This window comes from Salmo salar, chromosome 25 (assembly GCF_965601325.2).
Source record: "Salmo salar chromosome 25, fSalSal1, whole genome shotgun sequence".
Taxonomy (NCBI): Eukaryota; Metazoa; Chordata; class Actinopteri; order Salmoniformes; family Salmonidae; genus Salmo; species Salmo salar.
In genome coordinates, this window is record NC_138315.1 from 34,114,768 (window position 1) to 34,137,601 (window position 22,834).

Genomic DNA, 22,834 nt, shown 5'->3' on the forward strand with positions numbered 1-22,834 from the left:
TCCTGTGTTGCCACAATCTCTACAACACACACGTATACTCCCTAGCCTTTATTTGGTAGCAACCTCACTCATACCAGATTGTCACCGCTACGCCGACTCTCTAGCTGAGGCGTTTCAGGCTGCATAACTCTGAGCTGGGGCAACGATAGGCCCACATCAACGGCTTTAGTAGGTTTATTGGCTCCCTAACGTCATTTCATCCTGTTATAAACTTATTCTCAGACTGAGCTACTCTTATTAAATTGTGCCGTTTTTCGGAGTTCCAAAAATGTCTGCCAGTGATGCAACACTGCCAATATGGCGATTTAGTTAACTGGCGTTCTAAATCCTAGTGTTGATGTCCCCTTTAATGCCACAATTGTTAAAGTGAAAACCCATTAGGTTTAAGGACACCAATTTGTGATTTAGAGCATAAACAGCATGTACAGAGAAGAGCAGGACATTCCTCCAGTGTCCTTCACGCGCTAACTTTGAGCTGGCTGTTGGGTGGGAGGGGTTTGCCCAAGTGGATTGCAACAGACCGCCAAACTCATTGGCTGTGAGCTTCTGCTGGACATCCTCTGAGCTGGAAGCCCCACCCACCATCAAAGCTGTCTGAGGGGGTGAAGGTACGCTGCATTTACACCAGAAGCCCTTGCATCTGTGTACACCATGCCTCCAGCATGCTTTCTAGAGTCTGAGAGGATGTGGGGTGGAGCCCAGAAGTTCTGAGGAGCCAGAACCTGGAAACCACAGTAGTGCAGGATGCTGTTCTACAGGGAGGTAATTAAGTTATTCAATAATGCTCAAGTAGATAAAACATAAACTGATATAGCCAACTGAAGTAATTCACCAATTAGCAATGGCCAACCTGGAAGTCAAATACTTATAATAAAAGCAGACAGCCAGTCAGGATAACAGATGAACGCAGAAGCTCGTTGCAGTATAGCAGGCTACATGCTGGTAGTGTCAGCTAAGCCTAACATACCTGCAGTGGCCACAGGGTGACATTCATGTCTCCATTGATACCATTGGCACTGAACATAGACCCTGGGATCCAGTGGTGAAGGACAACATGGCTTTTCCTGTAGGGAAACGAGGTGAGACATTGAGGGACCACAGAATGGGAACCATGAAGGAGCATGGCAAAACCAACCATTTGAGGTTTATTCAAGGCCCATTGCTGTACATGTCTCCTGTGTCATATTGTATAAAAGCTGGTGAAAGTGTGATCAGAGTCATTTCCTGTTCATTGCTGTTTGACAATTCCATCTACACACAGCCTTCTAAATCAGCAGGCTTTGCATGGGTGGAGTAGCTTCTTGCCAGTGACATCACATCAGGCGGTAAACTAGTTAGACTACTAAGTTCCTCCAACACTGTCCGAGCAAAATTCTTCCTTGAGAAAGTTGCTAAAAAGCATTTGGTTTCTTTACCATTTTTTTTGTTGTTGTTGTTTTTAAATGAAACACTAGTGAGTTAATTGTTAACTTCTTTGGGATAGGTGGCAGTATTTTCACGGCCGGAAAAAAACATACCCGATTTAATCTGGTTACTACTCCTGCCCAGAAACTAGAATATGCATATAATTAGCAGATTTGGATAGAAAACACTCTAAAGTTTCGAAAACAGTTTGAAGGGTGTCTGTGAGTATAACAGAACTCATATGGTAGGCCAAAACCTGAGAAGATTCCATACAGGAAGTGCCCTGTCTGACAATTTGTTGGCCTTCTGTTGCATCTCTATCGAAAATACAGCATCTGTGCTGTAACGTGACATTTTATAAGGCTACCATTGGCTCTCAGAAGGCGCCAGAAAGTGGAATGGGGTGTCTGCTGTCTCTGGGCGAAGAACAGCAGGAGAATTTGTAAGTGGTCAGACTGGGGACAGTGACACTGGAGATGCGCGGTGACGAGACTACTCAATTTTTTTCTTTCAGCCTTTGAATGAATACAACATTGCCCGGTTGGAAAATTATTGCTATTTTATGAGAAAAATAGCATAAAAATTGATTTTAAACAGCGTTTGACATGCTTCTAAGTACGGTAATGGAATATTTTGCATTTTTTTGTCACGAAATGTGCTCGCGCGTCACCCTTCGGGATAGTGACCTGAACGCACGAACAAAACGGAGCTATTTGAATATAACTATGGATTATTTGGAACCAAAACAACATTTGTTGTTGAAGTAGAAGTCCTGGGAGTGCATTCTGATGAAGAACAACAAAGGTAATTCAATTTTTCTAATAGTAATTCTGAGTTTAGGTTGTCCCAAACTTGGTGGGTGTCAAAATAGCTAGCCGTGATGGCCGAGCTATGTACACAGAATATTGCAAAATGTGCTTTCGCCGAAAAGCTATTTTAAAATCTGACACTGTGATTGCATAAAGGAGTTCTGTATCTATAATTCTTACAATAATTATTATGTATTTTGTGAACATTTACATTTAACATGAGTAATTTAGTAAATTCACCGGAAGATTTCGGTGGGTATGCTAGTTCTGAACATCACATGCTAATGTAAAAAGCTGGTTTTTGATATAAATATGAACTTAATTGAACAAAACATGCATGTATTGTATAACATAATGTCCTAGGAGTGTCATCTGATGAAGATCATCAAAGGTTAGTGCTGCATTTAGCTGTGGTTTGGGTTTATGTGACATATATGCTTGCTTGGAAAATGGCTGTGTGATTATTTGTGTCTATGTATTCTCCTAACATAATCTAATGTTTTGCTTTCGCTGTAAAGCCTTTTTGAAACTGGACAATATGGTTAGATCAACGAGAGTCTTATCTTTAAAATGGTGTAAAATAGTTGATGTTTGAGAAAATTGAATTGTCGTATTTTAGTTGGTTTTGTATTTCGCGCCGTGCAATGCCATTGGCTGTTGGCTAGGGGTTCCACAGGCGCTAGCGGAACGTCTGTCCTCAACAGGTTAACAAGAAATAACAACCTGCATTGGGATTTTAAGGGATTGCATCCCTTACCTTGAAAACACCATGGCCGTACCTCTTGTGAGGTGTAGGCAAATCCTAGTGTGAGCATCCGGTCCATCCAGCCCTTCATGATGGCAGGAACAGTGAACCAGTACATGGGGAACTGAGATATGGGAGACACTAGTCAACCAGTACCTTGAATGGGTGCATTTCAACCACCATCAAAAAAGTAAAGAGCTGAAGGGTCTACACTTAAAATAAGTTCTAGGCTCAAGCTGATGAAGCCAATTTTCCTAAGACACTAGACAATACGACAGCAGATCACCTGGAATATGACAACCTCCGCTTCAGAGAGTTTGCGGTGTTCCTCAGTGATATCAGCAGAGAGTCGGCCCTCCTTCCATGCCAGCATGGTCTCCTCTCCATACTGAAAGTGCTCAGCATCCTTCACCTCCCCTGGTAAAGCATAACCGAAGTGAGAATAAAAAGCACTTGCCCACAGAAAAGAGTTATGCTCTTAAGCATTTAACAGGCACTCAAGCTTACACAGATCATTCACTACCGCAATTAAGCAACACATGGTTCAGTCCATTACCAGTGATGTCTTCAGCAGTAGCAGCGGCTTTAAACTTCATGGCATAGAGGTCAGACACCTCCACCTTACAGCCCTGAGTAGTCAGAACTGTCTCAGCCATGTCTTTGGCTGCAGCGTTAAACAACCCAGTACTCTGGTGGGCGTACACGATCAGAACCTTCTTATCAGCCGCAACAGAAGATCAAAAAAATCTGATGAAAATGGCACACACAAAAACATTTAGGACTGTTACACATTACTAACCCATTTTGTATAGTGTTGCCTTAAGGATAAAGGTGGCTTGGAGAGGAAAGTGACTGTGACTGAAAAATGGCTGACTGCTGCTTTTGTAATGCTCTTTGGACCAAACATACCGTCTCACACAGCTGAGAGCCTATATCCCTGGGTTTGCCTGTGTACGTGTGTGTGTGTGTGTGTGTGTGTGTGTGTGTGTGTGTGTGTGTGTGTGTGTGTGTGTGTGTGTGTGTGTGTGTGTGTGTGTGTGTGTGTGTGTGTGTGTGTGTGTGTGTGTGTGTGTGTGTGTGTGTGTGTGTGTGTGTGTGTGTGTGCATGCATCTGTATGTGAGCTTACAGTACTTGCATGCTGGCATCAGCGCGAGATGGCGCCGACAGAGGGCTGCCTCGCTTCTAGTCCTCAGCCTTCGGAGGCTCGCACACCACCCACCGCTTCCAAGTATATTTCTCGCTCACGTCCAGTCTCTAGATAACAAGGTAGATGAAATTAGGGCAAGGGTTGCTTTCCAGAGGGACTTCAGGGATTGTAACATACTCTGTTTCACGGAAACATGGCTCTCTCGGGATATGCTGTCAGAGTCGGTACAGCCACCTGGATTCTTTGTGCTTTGCGCCGACAGGAATAAACCTCTCTCCGGGAAGAAGAAGGCGGAGGTGTATGTTTCATGATTAATGTCTCATGGTGTAATTGTAACAACATACAGGAACTCAAGTCCTTTTGTTCACCTGACCGAGAATTCCTCACAATCAAATGCCGACCGTATTATCTCCTAAGGGAATTCTCCTCGGTTATTGTCACAGCCGTGTATATCGCCCCTGAAGCCGATACCACGACAGCCCTCAAGGAACTTCACTGCACTTTATGCAAACTTGAAACCCTATATCCTGAGGCTACATTTATTGTAGCTGGGGATTTTAACGAAGCAAATTTGAGAACAAGGCAACCTAAATTCAATCAGCATATTGACTGTAGCACCCGTGCTGGTAAAACACTAGATCACTGCTACTCTAACTTTCGCGATGCATACAAGGCCCTCCCCCGCCCTCCTTTCGGCAAATCTAACCACGACTCCATTGTGCTCCTCCCTTCTTATAGGCAGAAACTCAAACAGGATGTACCCGTGCTAAGGGCTATTCAACGCTGGTCTGACCAATCGGAATCCACGTTTTCAAGATTGTTTTGATCACGCGGACTGGGACATTTAACCATGGAAAGGTGACTGGGAATATAGCCGAATACAAACAGTGTAGTTATTCCCTCCGCAAGTCAATCAAACAAGCGAAATGTCAGTATAGAGACAAAGTGGAGTCGCAATTCAACGGCTCAGACACGAGACGTATGTGGCAGGGTCTGCAGACAATCACGGACTACAAAAGGAAAGCCAGCCACGTCACGGACACTGATGTCTTGCTTCCAGACAAACTAAACACCTTCTTTGCCTGCTTTGAGGACAATACAGTGCCACCGATGTGGACCGCTACCAAGGACTGTGGGCTCTCCTTCTCCGTGGCCGACGTGAGTAAGACATTTAAACGTGTTAACCCTCGCAAGGCTGCCGGCCCAGACAGCATCCCTAGCGGCATCCTTAGAGCATGCGCAGACCAGCTGGCTGGTGTTTTTACGGACATATTCCATCTCTCCCTATCACAGTCTGCTTTCCCAACATGCTTCAATATGGCCACCATTGTTCCTGTACCTAAGAAGGCAAAGGTAACTGAACTAAATGACTATCGCCCCGTAGCATTCACTTCTGTCATCATGAAGACCTTTGAGAGACTAGTCAAGGATCATATCACCTCCACCTTACCTGTCACCCTAGACCCACTTCAATTTGCTTACCGCCCCCAATAGGTCCACAGACGATGCAATCGCCTTCCCATCTGGACAAGAGGAATACCTATGTAAGAATGCTGTTAATTGACTATAGCTCAGCATTCAACACCATAATACCCTCCAAGCTCATCATTAAGCTTGAGGCCCGGGTCTCAACCCCGCCCTGTGCATTTGGGTCCTGGAATTCCTCACGGGTTGCCCGCAGGTTGTGAAGGATGGAAACATCTCCACTTCGCAGATCCTCAACACTGGGGCCCCACAAGGGTGCGTGCTCAGCCCCTTTCTGTACTCCCTGTTCACCCATGACTGCGTGACCATGCACGCCTCCAACTCAATCATCAAGTTTGCAGACGACACAACAGTAGTGGGCTTGATTACCAACAATGATGAGACAGCCTACAGGGAGGAGGTGAGGGCCATCGGAGTGTGGTGTCAAGAAAACAACCTCTCACTCAACGTCAACAAAACAAAGGAGATGATCGTGGACTTAAGGAAACAGCAGAGGGAGCACCCCCCTATCCACATCAACGGGACAGCAGTGGAGAAGGTGGACATTTTTAAGTTCCTCTGTGTACACATCACGGACAAACTGAAATGGTCCACCCACACAGAGACTGTGGTGAAGAAGGCGCAACAGTGCCTCTTCAACCTCAGGAGGCTGAAGAAATTTGGCTTGTCACCTAAAACCCTCACAAACTTTTACAGATGCACAATTGAGAGCATCCTGTCGGGCTGTATCACCGCCTGGTACGGCAACTGCACCGCCCACAACCGCAAACCTGTCCAGAGGGTGGTGCGGTCTGCACAACGCATCACCGGGGGTAAACTACCTGCCATCCAGGACACCTACAGCACACAATGTCACAGGAAGGCCAAAAAGATCATCAAGGACATTAACCACCCGAGCCACTGCCTGTTCACCCCTCTACCATACAGAAGGTGAGGTCAGTACAGGTGCATCAAAGCTGTACAGGTGCATCACTAACACAGAGAGGCTGCTGCCTACATACAGACTTGAAATCGTTGGCCACTTTAATAAATGGATCACTTGTCACTTTAACCTCTTATAGTAATGCCACTTTAATGTTTACATATCTTGCGTCACTCATGTCAAATGTATATACTGTATTTTATACCATCTATTGCATCTTGCCTATACCGCTCTGTCATTGCGCATCCATATATGTATATATTCTTCTTCCATTCCTTTACTTAGATGTGTGTATTAGGTCGTTATGGAATTGTTAGATTACACGTTAGATATTGCTGCACTGTCGGAACTAGAAGCACAAGCATTTCGCTACACTCGCAATAACATCTGCTAACCATGTGTATTTGACCAATAACATTTGATTTGATTTTCATGTAATTACTGTGCATTCACTCACTGCTGCAAGTATTTAATCTAATCTAGGTAAATTGGTCCACAAGTGTATTTGTTTCATTTTGTCTTAATCTTGTATTTTTGCAGATGGTGCGCCTGGTCTGTGAATTTCTCAGATGGCATTTTTGTGTCTCTGTTGGTGTTTAAACATGGAGCACTCTCACGCCCTGACCAGAGCTCTGGTCTAGGACATAGCTGGTAGCTAGCGCTACTTCAGAGCTAACTAGCTACTTCGAGCTAGCTAATCATGTAATTCACCACCTGTGCTGTTGGGGGCAGTAACACATCCTCTCTAGCACCATTCAACATCCTGTCTCAGCTCGTATGTCTCACAACGTCTGTACCCTGAGAAGGTATCTGCTGGAGCCAGACATTGGTATTTTTGGCTACTAGCTTTATACATGTACATTAGCCAGGCGTCTTTTGGAACATGTGACACAAAAAATGTATAAATTTCATTCAGACAATGTAATAGGAAAATATTACTTTTGAATAATAGCAGTGCAGCATAGAGAGGCTAGTCATTTGATGTTATTGCTTTGCACTGCATTTATTTAATCTCATCCAGTAATAAAATACCAGAACCGGCAGCAGTGTGTCCCATGTCCATTCAATCTACATGCACCACAACACAAGCAGACCTGAAGCCAGAACGCAGTAACCAGCGCATTCACACATGGGCCCAGACCGGCTACCCTCACAATAAATGTTCCATTAATGACTATAGTATCTTAATTACATGTGATTGTGTTCATCTGTCTGGGGAGAAATCGCCTGAACTTAAATTGGATATACATCAAAATAAAGGTAGAACGTAATGTTAAGGTACACAAACTATTAAGAACAATTTACATAACAGATCATTGCTTTGGAATAGTGTCAAGGCCCAGTAGGTACACTGAAACTATTTAGAAATGACCGGCGAATTACTTAGTGTTGAAATAACTGGCTAACGATCGGAAAGTAACAGGAAAACGAGACAGAAACGAACTACCTAGTTACAAGCAAAAACACAGGTATTTTTTCCTAATTCTGAATTGTTCTCAGACAATGTAATCGGAAAGCGGGGCCTGGCAAGAGAGTACCCACTTCCTCCCATTGTGTGGAGAATAGCCTTCCTAGCATTCAGTGTGAGAATAGCAGAGCAGGATGGGTATAGGACTGTAGACTTGGGATCTCCCTCTAGAGACAAAAACATACCCTGGCCCAAACCCAACTAGTTCTGACAATCATGGCTACGCTCATACGAAAACCTCTGGTCATATTAGCAAAATCTAGATGTTCATCTTTGTGTTCTGGAACAGCGGTCCCAGGTGAACCCCAATCGCTCTGACCACATTCCCACTTTGTGGCAAGGAGTGAGTGCCACCAAAACAAGGGCACTCCCACAAGGGAGTCATAGGGGCGGCAGCGTAGCCTAGTGGTTAGCGCGTTGGACTAGTAACCGAAAGGTTGCAAGATCAAATCCGAGCTGACAAGGTACAAATCTGTCGTTCGGCACCTGAACAAGGCAGTTATCCCACTGTTCCTAGGCCGTCATTGAAAGTAAGAATTTGTTCTTAACTGACTTGCCTAGTTAAAGGCCTCTTCCACATCAAGCGTATTTGCAGTCACTGAACAGTTACTACTGCAAAAATCCTAAAATATCAGAAGCAGCGTATTCATAGCACAAGTCAATAACTTGATCATGTAAGCAAGTCACTCTGCGTCCTTGCCTGTGGAAAGCCTTCACCTACACAGACATGCATCGAGTGCTTGGAGTGGCAGGGCACAGACCACTTGTTGACCTAAACCAAATCTGGGAGCTAGACAAGGGTCTGAGACCTCTAGCCAGCCCTTCAGTGAGACAGCATGCAGGTCATAGCAGCTAATGTAGTGAGCATAGAAGAGTAGTGATCAACATCAAATACCAGAATTTGTTAAAAGCTGTTTTACTGCAGAGGAGTTTAATCAGTTCACCAATAAAGAAACCTTGGTTAAAACATTTAATACCACACTTGTTATTCAAGTGAACACCATTCAGTTTAAGGAAACCCATCTTTATTTTGCATTTAGCACATAAGCAGCATGTGTAGAGGAGACAGTCCTCCAGTATCCTTCACACCCCAGCTTTGATCTGGCTGTTGGGTCGGAGGGGCTTGCCCAGGTGGATTCCAACAGACAGGCCAAACTCATTGGCTGCGAGCTTCTGCTGTACATCCTCTTTGAGCTGGAAGCCCCGCCCACCATCAAAGCTGTCCGAAGGGGTGAAGGTAAGTGGCATTTCTCCCAGAAGCCCTTGCAGCCGTGTGCGCCATGCCTCCAGCATGCTTTCTCGAGCCTCAGAGGTGATGTGGGGTGGAGCCCAGAAGATCTGAGGAGCCAGAACCTGGAAGCCACAGTAGTGCAGGATGCCATTCTATAGGGAGAGAAGCTAGTTTCATAAACATGCTCAAATATATATATCAAAACGTGTGATCCAAATGACACAATCCTCCCATCAAGATGATAACTAGCCAATCGGGAAGTCAAATACTTATAATAAAAGCAGGCAGCCAGCCAGTCAGGATAACAGATGAACGCAGAAGCTCGTTGCAGTATAGCAGGCTACATGCTGGTAGTGTCAGCTAAGCCTAACATACCTGCAGTGGCCACAGGGTGACATTCATGTCTCCATTGATACCATTGGCACTGAACATAGACTCGTGGGATCCAGTGGTGAAGGACAGCATGGCTTTCTTGTCCTGGAGGAAGAGGCAAAACCAGGTGAGGCGAGATTGATATGGATGGACCATGTTTACAAAGAAGTCATGTCCCCCAAAATGAAATAAGTGTAACTTGCTGACTAATTACAATCTACACAGGACCTTCTAAAGCAGCAGGTGGAGAGAATTTGCCAGTTGACACCAGGCAGTAAACTAGTTAGTGGCAACACTTGGCACTAATTCAGATTACATTCCCCAGTCCCAGACAATCAAAGCAAAATTGCTAAAAGACCATTATTTTATTGTAATACTGTTGAGGTACTTAGACCAAATAATTTACAGTTTAACAGCTGCATTGGGCTTTCAGTGATTATGGGATTGCATCCCTTACCTTGAAGATGCCCTGGCTGTACCTCTTTTCTGAGGTGTAGGCAAATCCTAGTGTGAGCACCCGGTCCATCCAGCCCTTCATGATGGCAGGAACAGTGAACCAGTACATGGGGAACTGAGATATGGGAGACACTAGTCAACCAGTACCTTGAATGGGTGCATTTCAACCACCATCAAAAAAGTAAAGAGCTGAAGGGTCTACACTTAAAATAAGTTCTAGGCTCAAGCTGATGAAGCCAATTTTCCTAAGACACTAGACAATACGACAGCAGATCACCTGGAATATGACAACCTCCGCTTCAGAGAGTTTGCGGTGTTCCTCAGTGATATCAGCAGAGAGTCGGCCCTCCTTCCATGCCAGCATGGTCTCCTCTCCATACTGAAAGTGCTCAGCATCCTTCACCTCCCCTGGTAAAGCATAACCGAAGTGAGAATAAAAAGCACTTGCCCACAGAAAAGAGTTATGCTCTTAAGCATTTAACAGGCACTCAAGCTTACACAGATCATTCACTACCGCAATTAAGCAACACATGGTTCAGTCCATTACCAGTGATGTCTTCAGCAGTAGCAGAGGCTTTAAACTTCATGGCATAGAGGTCAGACACCTCCACCTTACAGCCCTGAGTAGTCAGAACTGTCTCAGCCATGTCTTTGGCTGCAGCGTTAAACGACCCAGTACTCTGGTGGGCGTACACGATCAGAACCTTCTTATCAGCTGCAACAGAAGATTTAAAAAAAAATCAGATGAAAATGGCACACACAAAAACATTTAGGACTGTTGCATATCACTTACCCATTGTGTATAGTGTTGCACTAAGGATAAAGGTGGCTTGGAGAGGAAAGTGACTGTGACTGAAAAATGGCTGAGACTGCTGCTTTTGTAATGCTCTTTGGACCAAACAAACCCTCTCACACAGCTGCCTGTCAATCAGCAATCAAGCTAGTCATCTGTCAATTAATCAATCAATCTGTCATTTCTCTCTCCCTCTCCCCCTGAGAAGCTCAATTGGGTTTGTGCGACTTTTAGCTGATTCCGCCAGACATTTTATAGATAAAAGATATGTAGCACATGGTTTTGAAATCTGTCCATGCTTTTCTCCTATGAGAGAAAACAACAGCTGATTCAAAGGGGGTGTGGTGGATTTCAAAACCCTTCCATAATAGGGAGCATAGTGGATACACTACAGCTTCCTCGGCAGAAGGAGGCTATCGAGGAGAGGAGGGCACTCTTCCGTTCGCCTACTACCAAATTGACACACTCTTCGACCACATCGGTTTCCAGGTCTCGGTGAGAGGAGGACGGACATGTCTAGGAGAGGACAGACTTTTTTTCTAATTGAGAATATCCCCCCTTATCACAGTTTTGGACAGTGTTCCTTATTGCCTGTGAAGCATACTAACCTCTCTGGGCTAGGCGGGACGAATTCGTCCCACCTACGTAACAGCCACTTGAAGCCTGTGGCGCGATTTTCAAAACCTTAAAAATCCTATTACTTCAATTTCTCAAACATATGACTATTTTACAGCTATTTAAAGACAAGACTCTCGTTAATCTAACCACACTGTCCGATTTCAAAAAGGCTTTACAACGAAAGCAAAACATTAGATTATGTCAGCAGAGTACCAAGCCAGAAATAATCAGACACCCATTTTTCAAGCCAGCATATAATGTCACCAAAACCCAGAAGACAGCTAAATGCAGCACTCACCTTTGATCTTCATCAGATGACAACCCTAGGACATTATGTTATACAATACATGCATGTTTTGTTCAATCAAGTTCATATTTATATCAAAAAACAGCTTTTTACATTAGCATGTGACGTTCAGAACTAGCGGGGAATTCGCTAACATTTTACTAAATTACTCACGATAAACGTTCACAAAAAGCATAACAATTATTTTAAGAATTATAGATACAGACCTCCTCTATGCACTCGATATGTCCGATTTTAAAATAGCTTTTTGGTGAAAGCACATTTTGCAATATTCTAAGTACATAGCCCAGGCATCACGGGCTCGCTATTTAGACACCCGGCAAGTTTAGCACTCACCATAATCATATTTACTATTATAAAAGTTTGATTACCTTTTGTTGTCTTCGTCAGAATGCACTCCCAGGTCTGCTACTTCAATAACAAATGTTGGTTTGGTCCAAAATAATCCATCGTTATATCCGAATAGCGGCGTTTTGTTCGTGCGTTCCAGACACTATCCGAAATGGTAAAGAAGTGTCGCGCGCATGGCGCAATTCGTGACAAATTTCTAAATATTCCATTACCGTACTTCGAAGCATGTCAACCGCTGTTTAAAATCTATTTTTACGCCATTTTTCTCGTAGAAAAGCGATAATATTCCGACAGGGAATCTCCTTTTCGGCAAACAGAGGAAAAAATCACAAAGGCGGGGGCGGTCGGGTCACGTGCATAAGCCCAGAGTCCCTTGATCGGCCACTTGAGAAAGGCGATAATGTGTTTCAGCCTGTACCTTGAATGACGACATTCTGTTTTGTCCCGGGCTCTGAGCGCCTATGGACGACGTGGGAAGTGTCACGTTAGAGCAGAGATCCTTAGTAAAAGATAGAGATGGAAAAGAAGTTCAAGAAATGATCAGACAGGCCACTTCCTGTAAAGGAATCTCTCAGGTTTTGACCTGCCATTTGAGTTCTGTTATACTCACAGACACCATTCAAACAGTTTTAGAAACTTTAGGGTGTTTTCTATCCATATGTAATAAGTATATGCATATTCTAGTTACTGGGTAGGAGTGGTAACCAGATTAAATCGGGTATGTTTTTTATCCAGCCGTGTCAATACTGCCTCCTAGCCCTAACAAGCATTGTTGTAGCTATTCTGGACAATATTTGTATCCTATGGTGCAGACAATGTGGGACGACTGACCAAACTATATCCCTGGGTTTGCCTGTGTATGTGTGCATGTGCGTGCATCTGTGCGTGTGCGTGCATCTGTGTGTGAGCTTACAGTTTTTTCATGCTGGCATCAGAGTTGTGTGTGTGTGTGTGTGTGTGTGTGTGTGTGTGTGTGTGTGTGTGTGTGTGTGTGTGTGTGTGTGTGTGTGTGTGTGTGTGTGTGTGTGTGTGTGTGTGTGTGTGTGTGTGTGTGTGTGTGTGTGTGTGTGTGTGTGTGTGTGTGTGTGTGTGTGTGTGTGTGTCTGTGTGTGTGTGTGCTATAGGTGCAGATGGGTTTCTAAAGGGATGGTATATTTTTGATAACATCCGAAGCTTACCAGTAAACTATCAGAATTTTGGTAACTTTAAAGGATTGTATCTAACTTATAACATGACATCAAGTGGCCTTTTTCCTCCCAGATTATCACAGGTGTCTTATCTCTGGCCCTGTGTGGCCTTACCACATGTACAAAATATAAAACAATCTGATTTAAAATAGGCTATAAAAGGTTATATTTAGGATAACCTATCAGCTTAGTGAACACCATATTTATTTTCCTAGCTATGTCAATGTGTCTATGTTGTAAATGTTTTGGCACGAAAGTGGTGGCAGTTGTGACAAAAGTAAATATTTGGAGGAGTTGCAAAGTTAATACCATTGTTGATTATGCTTTAATCATTAATTTGGCTTTTTTCTCTTGAACCATATGGTCGATCTTCTAACAACACATGGACAATATAAACACACATATAAAAAAAGAAAGTTATTCAAGTATAAATGACCAAAGTTACCATAGTTTACCTGTTAATTACTGAAAATACTGGTAACTTTGGTAAATAACCTGTAGTTGTGCAACCCTATGTGCAGATGTGATTGAGTAGTTGTGCGCTTTACTGTGCTGTGTTGCTCCTGTAATGTTGTTATATGTCCCCTCTCCAGGCATTGGTCTCTCTGCGGTTAAACTGACTCACGGGATGCGGTCTCATGAAAAGGAACTCTGACCAACACGGAAAAGACAACAAAGCCTGTGCAGGCCTACATCTGGACACACACACACTAACCCTGTTTCCATGGGGGTACTAAGGAACAACTGCTACACATTAGCACTTGGTTATGCATGCATGTAAACACAGAATGAGCCAGAACATGAGTGAGACATATGTGTTTGGTTTGCCACGCCATTCTCTCTATCTCTCTATTTCTAAATTTGCTTGACGTCAGCACAGACCTGCTTTTTTGGGGAGTCTTTTTGTGTGTGGTATGTGTGGACTGGTACAGGGCATTGCAAGATGGTAGCAGTCCAGTGTGAAGATATAGACTGAACAAAAATATAAACACAACATGCAACAATTTCAAAGATTTTACTGAGTTACATTTCATATAAGGAAATCACTAAATTGAAATAAATTCATTAGGCCCTAAACTATGGATTTCACATGACTGGGAATACAGATATTTATCTGTTGGTCACAGATACCTTAAACAAACAGTAGGGGCGTGGATCCGAAAACCAGTCAGTATCTGGTGTGACCCTTATTTTCCTCATGCAGCATGACACATCTCTTCGCGTGGAGTTGATCATGCTGTTGATTACGGCCTGTGGCTGGGCAAGGTTTCTGGATATTGGCGGGAACTGGAACATGCTGCCATACATCAATCCAGAGCATCCCAAACATGTTCAGGGAGTGACATATCTGGTGAGTATGCAACTAAGACATTTTCAGCATCCAGGAATTCAGTACAGATCCTTGAGATATGGGGCTGTGCATTAGCATGCTGAAACATGAGGTGATGGCGGTGAATGACTGGCACAACAATGGGCCTCAGGATCTGCTCACCGTGTCTCTATGCATTTAAATTGCCATCGATAAAATGTTATCGTGTTTGTTGTCTGTAGCTTATGCCTGCACATACCATAACCCACCTCCACCATGGAGCACTCTGTTCACAATGGTGACATCAGCAAACCGCTCGCCCACACATTGCCATACACGTGGTCTGCTGTTGTGAGGCTGGTTGGGCATACTGCCAAATTCTCTAAAGCAACGTTGGATGTGGTTTATGGTAAAGAAATGTACATTAAATTCTCTGGCAACAGCTTTGGTGGGCATTCCTACAGTCAGCGTGCCAATTGCATGCTCCCTCAACTTGAGACATCTGTGGCATTATGTTGTGTGACAAAACAGCACAGTTTAGTGTGGCCTTCTATTGTCCCCAGCACAAGGTGCACCTGTGTAATGATCATGCCGTTTAATTAGCTTCTTGATTTGTCACATTTGTCAGGTGTATTTGTGTACAACATGTTAGAAATAAGCGTTTTGTGTGTCTGGAACATTTCTGGAATATTTTATTTTAGCTCATTAAACATGGGATAACCACTTTTTTTATATGTTGCGTTTTACCTTTTTGTTCAGTGTATGTTTGGCCCATGCTGATGTGTTTTCAGGCTGTTGATGGTGTATCATGTGTTGCTCTTACTGGAATGTTTCTCAGTTCACTGTAAAGGTACATGTATGTTGTGAAGGTAAGGTACAGATGAAGTCAGAAGTTTACATACACTTAGGTTGGAGTCATTAAAACTAGTTTTTCAACCACTCTGCAAATGTCTTGTTAATAACAAACTACAGTTTTGACTGGTCGGTTAGGACATCTACTTTGTGCATGACAAGTAATTTTTCCAACATTTGTTTACAGACAGATTATTTCACTTATAACTCACTGTATCACAATTCCAGTGGGTCAGAAGTTTACATACACTAAGTTGACTGTGCCTTTAAACAGCTTGGAAAATTCCAGAAAATGATGTCATGGCTTTAGAAACCTCTGATAGACTAATTGACATAATTTGAGTCATTTGGAGGTGTACCTGTGAATGTATTTCAAGGCCTACCTTCAAACTCAGTGTATCTTTGCTTGACATCATGGGAAAATCCAAAGAAATCAGCCAAGACATCAGAAAATAAATTGTAGACCTCCACAAGTCTGGTTCATCCTTGGGAGCAATTTCCAAACGACTGAAGGTACCACGTTCATCTGTACAAACAATAGTATGCAAGTATAAACACCATGGGACCACAAATACCACTCAGGAAGGAGACACGTTCGGTCTCCTAGAGATGAACGCACTTTGGTGCGAAAAGTGCAAATCAATCCCAGAACAACAGCAAAAGACCTTGTGAAGATGCTGGAGGAAACAGGTACAAAAGTATCTATATCCACAGTAAAATGAGTCCTATATCGACATAACCTGAAAGGCTGCTCAGCAAGGAAGAAGCCACTGCTCCAAAACTGCCATAAAAAAAGCCAGACTACGGTTTGCAACTGCACATGTGGACAAAGATTGTACTTTTTGGAGAAATGTCCTCTGGTCTGATGAAACAAAAATGTAAGTGTTTGGCCATAATGACCATTGTTATGTTTGGAGGAAAAAGGGGAATGCTTGCAAGCTGAAGAACACCATCCCAACCGTGAAGCACGGGGGTGGCATCATCATGTTGTGGGGGTGCTTTGCTACAGGAGGGACTCGTGCACTTCACAAAATAGATGGCATCACGAGGAAGGAAAATGATGTGGATATATTGAAGCAACATCTCAAGACATCAGTCAGGAAGTTACAGCTTGGTTGCAAATGGGTCTTCCAAATGGACAATGACCCCAAGCATACTTCCAAAGATGTGGCAAAATGGCTTAAGGACAACAGGGTCAAGGTATTGGAGTGGCCATCACATAGCCCTGACCTCAATCCCATTGAAAAACTGAAAAAGTGTGTGCGCACAAGGAGGCCTAAAAACCTAATTCAGTTACACCAGCTCTGTCAGGAGGAATGGGCCAAAATTCACCCAACTTATTGTGGGAAGCTTGTGGAAGGCTACCCAAAACGTTTGACCCAAGTTAAACAATTTAAAAGCAATGCTACCAAATACTAATTGAGTGTACACAAACTTCTGACCCACTGGGAATGTGATGAAAGAAATAAAAGCAGAAATAAATCATTCTCTCTACTATTATTCTGACATTTCACATTCTTAAAATGATGTGGTGATCCTAACTAACATAAGACATGGCATTTTTACTAGGATTAAATGTCAGGAATTGTCAAAAACTGAGTTTAAATGTATTTGGCTAAGGTGTATGTAAACTTCCGACTTCAAATGTAGGTCATATGTTTTGCTTGGGGATATGTTTAATGTGAGTCTTGCCTATATCATGTGTTGTGCTGGGGGGTATACACTGAGTATACAAAACATTAAGAACACCTGCTCCTTCCATGACAGACTGACCAGGTGATTCCAGGTGAAAGCTATGATCCCTTATTGATGTCACTTGTTAAATCCACTTCAATCAATGTAGATGAAGGGGAGGAGATGGGTTAAAGAAGGATGCTTGAGCCTTGAGATAATTGAGACATGGATTGTGTATATGTGCCATTCAGAGGGTGAATTAAGGAAGTAGTATCACCATGTGCCCATGCGTGTGTTTGTGGACAGCTGTGTGGCCACCCTGGTCCCTGACACCAACTCTGCTCCCATATATGACTTCATCCAGAACCATGGGTAAGGGCCAATATGAAAGTATATTTTATTGTCTTTTAATTTGCATTAACCCCCCCCCCCATTCAGAGGGTGAATTGGCAATACTACATATTTAAGTGCCTTTGAACGGGGTATGGTAGTAGGTTCCAGGCTCACTGGTTTGTGTCAACAACTGCAACGCTGCTGGGTTTTTCACCCTCAATTTTTTCCACTTTGTGTCAAGAATGGTCCACCACCCAAAGGACAGCCAGCCAACTTGACACAACTGTGGGAAGCATTGGAGTCAACATGGGCCAGCATCCCTGTGGAACGTTTTCGACACCTTGTAGAGTTCATGCCACAATGAAATGAGTCTGTTCTGAGGATAAAAGTGGGGTGAAAGTCATTATTAGGAAGGTGTTCCTAATGTTTGTTATACTGACTGTATTTCTCACTGTGTTGTGCAGTAGTGGAAAAACTATCCAATTGTCATACTTGAGTAAAAGTAAAGATACCTTAATAGAAAATGACTCAAGTAAAAGTGAAAGTCACCCAGTAAAATACTACTTTAGGAAAAGTTTTAAATATACTTTAAATATACTTAAGGATCAAAAGTAAATGTAATTGCTAAAATGTATCATAAGTTAAAGTGTAAATAATTTAAAATTCCTTATATTAAGCAAGCCAGAGGGCACCATCTTGTTTTTTAAATTTACTGAGAGCTAGGGGCACGCTCCAACACTCAGACATATCTTACAAACAAAGCATTTGTGTTTAGTGAATCCGCCAGATCAGGTAGTAGGGATGACCAGGGATGTTCTCTTGATAAGTGTGTGAATTTGACCATTTTCCTGTCCGGCTAAGCATTCAAAATGTAACGAGTACTTTTGGGTGTCAGGAAAACTGTATGGAGCAAAAAATGCATAATTTCTTTTTGAATGCAGTGAAGTAAAAGTTGTCAAAAATATAAATAGTAAAGTACAGATACCAAAAAAACTACTTAAGTACTTGAAAGTATTTTTACTTAAGTACTTTACACCACTGGTATTGCGTAAGGTTAGATATCAGACTGGGGCACACAGGCTCCAGGGGTTTATAACAGCACAAAGGAAACATCTGCAGCCCACCTTTAAGGTCCCCTCGTATAACTCAGACCATGCAGTTTACAGAGTGAACAGATGTCACAAACTCTTTCATGTACACACACATTTTCATTCCAGAAGCGCCAATGATGCTCAGGGTTGGGAAATGGGAGTTATTACTGCCATCTTGTGGTCATTGTAAAGTGTTCCAGTGCATTTTATGAAAACGATCCATGGGTTCATTCTTGGTGTAAATACTGAGTGGAACAATTTAAGATAGGAAGATTGATACATTTTTCATGTTTTACTTGTTACATTTGAAATCCATTTACAAAGACAAAGATGCCGATATTATCTGTGCTGAAAGTTTGAGTAATGACTGATCTTCCATGACGGGATTGGTAAAAGCTATATAGTGGAACCCTTGTTTTCAACGATCTTAGATTGTGTTAAATCAGTGATAACTTCAAGGAAGGGGAAAAAATACTAAGGCTTTTTCAAAGCATAAGAGCAGAGCCAATCAGTGTGTTTAACAATGCTGACAGGTGTGTGTAATAATCTTAGCTGGTAGGCAATTCACTAAATGAGAAACGGGGAGGAGTCATGTGACTATAAAATATGTTCTTAGTACAGAGAGGTCTTCATTGTGGTTGCTGTAAAGCAGACCATAGTCATAATAATAATCATCAACAGCATGGGGCAGCTGGAGCGAGGATCTCTATATTTATTTGTGCTTCTCTGTTTGGGCTGGGTTTGTGAAGCACATTGGAACTCACAGAGAGGGCCTGCTAGACAACCTGTCTCATTGAGCTACGATGATGTGTCACCAACTAAACCTGAGCTTAGGGAGCAAGTCCAGGACAAAGCCAAGCCCCAGGTCACAGCCCGGCCTGCTGATCCCCAGTCTGTTGTGAAGGTGGTGTTGACCCCTCCAGAGCTTGTCAGGAGTGTGGGGGCCCGCTGTGGGGAGAGCAGGGTGTGGGTGGAGGCCAAACTGGATCTGTTTGGGACGGGCCAGCTAGTGAAGGCGGAGGATGTCTCCCTGGGAGGTTGTGTCTCCACGGAGTTGGACCTCTCAGCCCAGGTCCTGCTGTTTGAGTCTGAGCTGCACGCCTGTGGAAGTGTGCTGACGGTAAGGGCTTCAGTGTTTGGAATAGCTAGGAAGTAATTTACTACGGTTCTACATGTACTGTGATTTATTCCACTGCATAAGGGTTACTTAAATATGGTGCAATGTCTAGTGAATGTTTTTTTGGGGGGTGTAAGATGACAGAGGACTACCTTGTCTATGCCTTCACCCTGATCTACACCCCAACACCGGAAGGTGTCAGTTCCATTGTCAGGACCAATGATGCCACAGTCTGCATTGAGTGCCACTATCTGAGGTGTGTGGTGTACTATAGTTCCAGAATCAATGTACCATTATACTATGATCTCAATGGAAACATGATCCCTTACGCTCTGCCTACCCCAGGAGACTCAATGTGAGCAGCAATGCCCTGAGGCCCACCTGGCTTCCCTATGGTGCTACCAAAGTAGCTGAGGACTCCCTGACCTTCACCCTCGTACTCATGAATGGTGCGTAATCCTCTGAACAATCTGGGTTCAATAGAGCACAACTACTGTTACTCCATCTATGCACATCTGCTCTGTTTACTGTACAGTTTGAGTGCATCTGTTTAAAATGTTTCATAGACGACTGGAAGTATGAGAGGTCATCTAATGTCTACTTCCTGGGAGACATTATTCATCTGGCAGCGTCTGTGCAGCAGTATCACCATGTGCCCATGCGTGTGTTTGTGGACAGCTGTGTGGCCACCCTGGTCCCTGACACCAACTCTGCTCCCATATATGACTTCATCCAGAACCATGGGTAAGGGCCAATATGAAAGTATATTTTATTGTCTTTTAATTAGCATTAACCCCCCCCCCCGCAACAGTCTTGAATTTAGACTTCCCTCAATGAGTGATTTCCACACCTCTCTTGTACTAAGGAAATTAATGTTTCCCCTTATCCCTGTATAGCTATGGTAGAATGCAAGTAGCTACCAGCAGAGGGACCAGGATGTCCCACTACCCTCCTAACCTACCTTTGTCCCTCCAGGTGTGTAACTGATGCCCTGCAGACAGGCTCTGTCTCCCAGTTCCTGGTCCGCTCTCAGCTGGACACACTCCACCTCCAGCTAGATGCCTTCCGCTTCCAGCAGCAGACCAGCCCCAATGTGAGTCACTTTGTCTGGGCTGCGGACAGGCCTTTGATGGGGTTATACCACTATGGCTATTACTTAGAACATGCCAAATCTGGGCCTGTATTCAGTGTCTCAAAGTAATTCTAATCTAGAATTGGGTCTACTCTCAAATTCTTTGTTTCAAAGGTCGAACTGATCCTAGTTCAGCACTTCTGAGATGCTTTGTGAATGTGGGCCCATATGTATGCATGGCTTAGGACTGTTAATGTAAATATCAGAAACAAAGGTAATGTATCTGACTTCGGATGTGTGCACTGCATATGGTGTGTGGAGTCCATAATACATTTCCACCAGCTAATAAATCTCTCATAGATCTACATCACCTGTAGCCTGAAGGCCTCGCTAGCAACTGCTCCCCTAGACATGGAGCACAAGGCCTGCTCCTTCGCTTTAGGATCCAACCGGTATGCATGATTTTCTCTTTGGCATTGGTATTGTTAGAGGCCTATCAATGGTAGTCATAATCCCCTCTCCGCTCTTCTCCAGCTGGGTAGGAGCTGACGGGGATGATGAGGTGTGTGGCTGCTGTCAGACTTCCTGTGGCCAGAGGAAAGGGAGGAGTCTGCCCTCTGATTCAGGTATGGGTTGTGTTCCCCCTCAGATGCTGCTGATGCATGCCAGGGCTTACAATGCCTGGACAGGTATTTTGCATGTCAGCTAACATGTTATAGCAATCTGGTGCCCAATGACATGGTATGTGACCATTGGTTAATGCATGCAACATCTGAGCAGGGGAATGCTTGAAGATGTAGAAAAGCATAATTGTGCTAGAATGAATCTGACCTATATGGAGGAAAGTTGGGTAAGTGATTTCAATGGCTAAATTAGCCTTATACAACAGCTGTGTGACTGGTGTTCTTCTCTCTCCAGATGTAGCGTGGGAAGAGGATGCTATGCTGGGGCCAATCTTCATCCAGGACACCTATGTGAAATGGGACCAGGAAGTACATGCTGGAGAGCAGCAAGTGCAGGCTGAAGCACAGCACTCTCATATGTTGGCTGAGGATCCATCTGAAGCAGGTAACTATGCTACAACACAAACTTTACCTTAATTGATTTGTGTGTTAGTCTTAAAATGAATAGTTCCATGTAGCCTGAGCATTGTTTGATCACATTAAATCCAAGTCCTTTTGTATCCTAGGTGTCTCTCCAAAGGCAGTCGTGGTGGGATTGGTGATGGTGTTGGGCCTTCTCTGTGTGGGCATTCTGGTAACTGTCCTGTACATGAGGAACAAGCCCAATACCTACTCCAGTGATTTACCCACAACCTTTAACTGAAATTAATAATAAACATGGCAGCAATGCATTTTATTTACCTAGTTGCTGAATTTTATTTTTGTCATGGCTTGGAGGGGGTTCACTGACTTAATGTTCAGATGACCAGCAGAATGCATGTTGGGTGTCTTGCTGCCACTTCTCCACTAGATGGAGACAGATGATAGCCTGCTGTGCCAGTTGAGTTTGTAATTCTTAGGCTTCATGGTTGAATCATTTGGTTTCTCACTGAATGTGAATAATGAGCATCCCAGATGGTGGTCCATGAGTTGTGGCTGTATTTTGGAAGGACTCAGTGCCTCAGAGGCACACAAACACTGACCTTAAACCAAATGAATGTCACTGATCTAATCACAGTAACAAACACGATTTACTGTTAATCCTTTAGCACTGGCACAACATTGCTCATTTGGGTAGCAAACAAATTAAAATGACCAGCCATGCTGACTGGTTAAGGTGTGGTGATGGGTGCGTTCACTTAATTGATTCATAGGTGACCAGACTACCTTCAGAGTACATTGCTTAAGAGTCCAATCTAGTCATTCGGTTATTACAGTCAACCAGGTCAGTCTTACACCTGTTGGACTGACTACTGTGCTGCAAGTATCAGTCATACTGACATCAGTGTCATGACAATTTATCCACCAAGGAGCAGAATTCTGCATGTTCTCAGAACTGTCTGGAATGTCATTGTATGCTGTAGTGTCAACATTTCCCTTCACTGAAACTAAGGGGCCTAGCCCGAACCATGAAAAACAGCCCCAGAC

The 22,834-nt window shown here is 43.5% G+C and overlaps 2 protein-coding genes and 1 pseudogene across 3 annotated transcripts; 1 reads left to right on the plus strand and 2 right to left on the minus strand.

Moving 5' to 3' along the window:
* Nucleotides 1–457: 457 nt before the first annotated feature.
* LOC106586559 (NAD(P)H dehydrogenase [quinone] 1-like) lies at nt 458–3,623 on the minus strand (annotated as a pseudogene).
* Nucleotides 3,624–8,989: 5,366 nt separating this feature from the next.
* Nucleotides 8,990–10,942, minus strand: LOC106586568 (NAD(P)H dehydrogenase [quinone] 1). The gene is made up of 6 exons (XM_014173999.3): nt 10,834–10,942; nt 10,588–10,755; nt 10,318–10,448; nt 10,042–10,155; nt 9,588–9,689; nt 8,990–9,364 (listed from the first exon to the last, which is right to left on the minus strand). The coding sequence occupies exons 1-6, from the start codon at nt 10,835–10,837 to the stop codon at nt 9,065–9,067; spliced, it is 819 nt and encodes a 272-aa protein (XP_014029474.1). The 5' UTR covers nt 10,838–10,942; the 3' UTR covers nt 8,990–9,064.
* A 6,477-nt stretch (nt 10,943–17,419) lies between these two features.
* Nucleotides 17,420–22,087, plus strand: LOC106586569 (zona pellucida sperm-binding protein 3). 2 transcript variants are annotated; one of them, XM_014174001.2, is made up of 10 exons: nt 17,420–17,503; nt 19,305–19,675; nt 19,810–19,928; nt 20,018–20,121; nt 20,239–20,416; nt 20,648–20,765; nt 21,105–21,196; nt 21,279–21,370; nt 21,663–21,812; nt 21,934–22,087. In XM_014174001.2, exons 1-10 carry the CDS (start codon nt 17,482–17,484, stop codon nt 22,068–22,070), a joined length of 1,383 nt encoding a protein of 460 aa, XP_014029476.2. In that variant the 5' UTR covers nt 17,420–17,481; the 3' UTR covers nt 22,071–22,087. The 2 variants fall into 2 exon arrangements, with proteins under 2 accessions (XP_014029476.2, XP_014029475.2); XM_014174000.2 differs by lacking the exon at nt 17,420–17,503 and having other exon boundaries at nt 19,180–19,675.
* The last annotated feature ends 747 nt before the right edge of the window (nt 22,088–22,834 follow it).

What these genes read in the sequence shown, in the direction of transcription:
- LOC106586568 (XM_014173999.3), bottom strand. An exon ending in CGGAGGTTGTCATATTCCAG is followed by an intron (nt 10,156 to 10,317) that starts GTGATCTGCTGT and finishes CCCATATCTCAG; the next exon opens with TTCCCCATGTACTGGTTCAC. An exon ending in TCACCCTGTGGCCACTGCAG is followed by an intron (nt 9,365 to 9,587) that starts GTATGTTAGGCT and finishes CTCTCCCTATAG; the next exon opens with AATGGCATCCTGCACTACTG.
- LOC106586569 (XM_014174000.2), top strand. Translation starts at nt 19,238, where the DNA reads ATGGGGCAGCTGGAGCGAGGATCTCTATATTTATTTGTGCTTCTCTGT. An exon ending in CACCCTCGTACTCATGAATG is followed by an intron (nt 20,122 to 20,238) that starts GTGCGTAATCCT and finishes AATGTTTCATAG; the next exon opens with ACGACTGGAAGTATGAGAGG. An exon ending in AGCAGCAGACCAGCCCCAAT is followed by an intron (nt 20,766 to 21,104) that starts GTGAGTCACTTT and finishes AATCTCTCATAG; the next exon opens with ATCTACATCACCTGTAGCCT.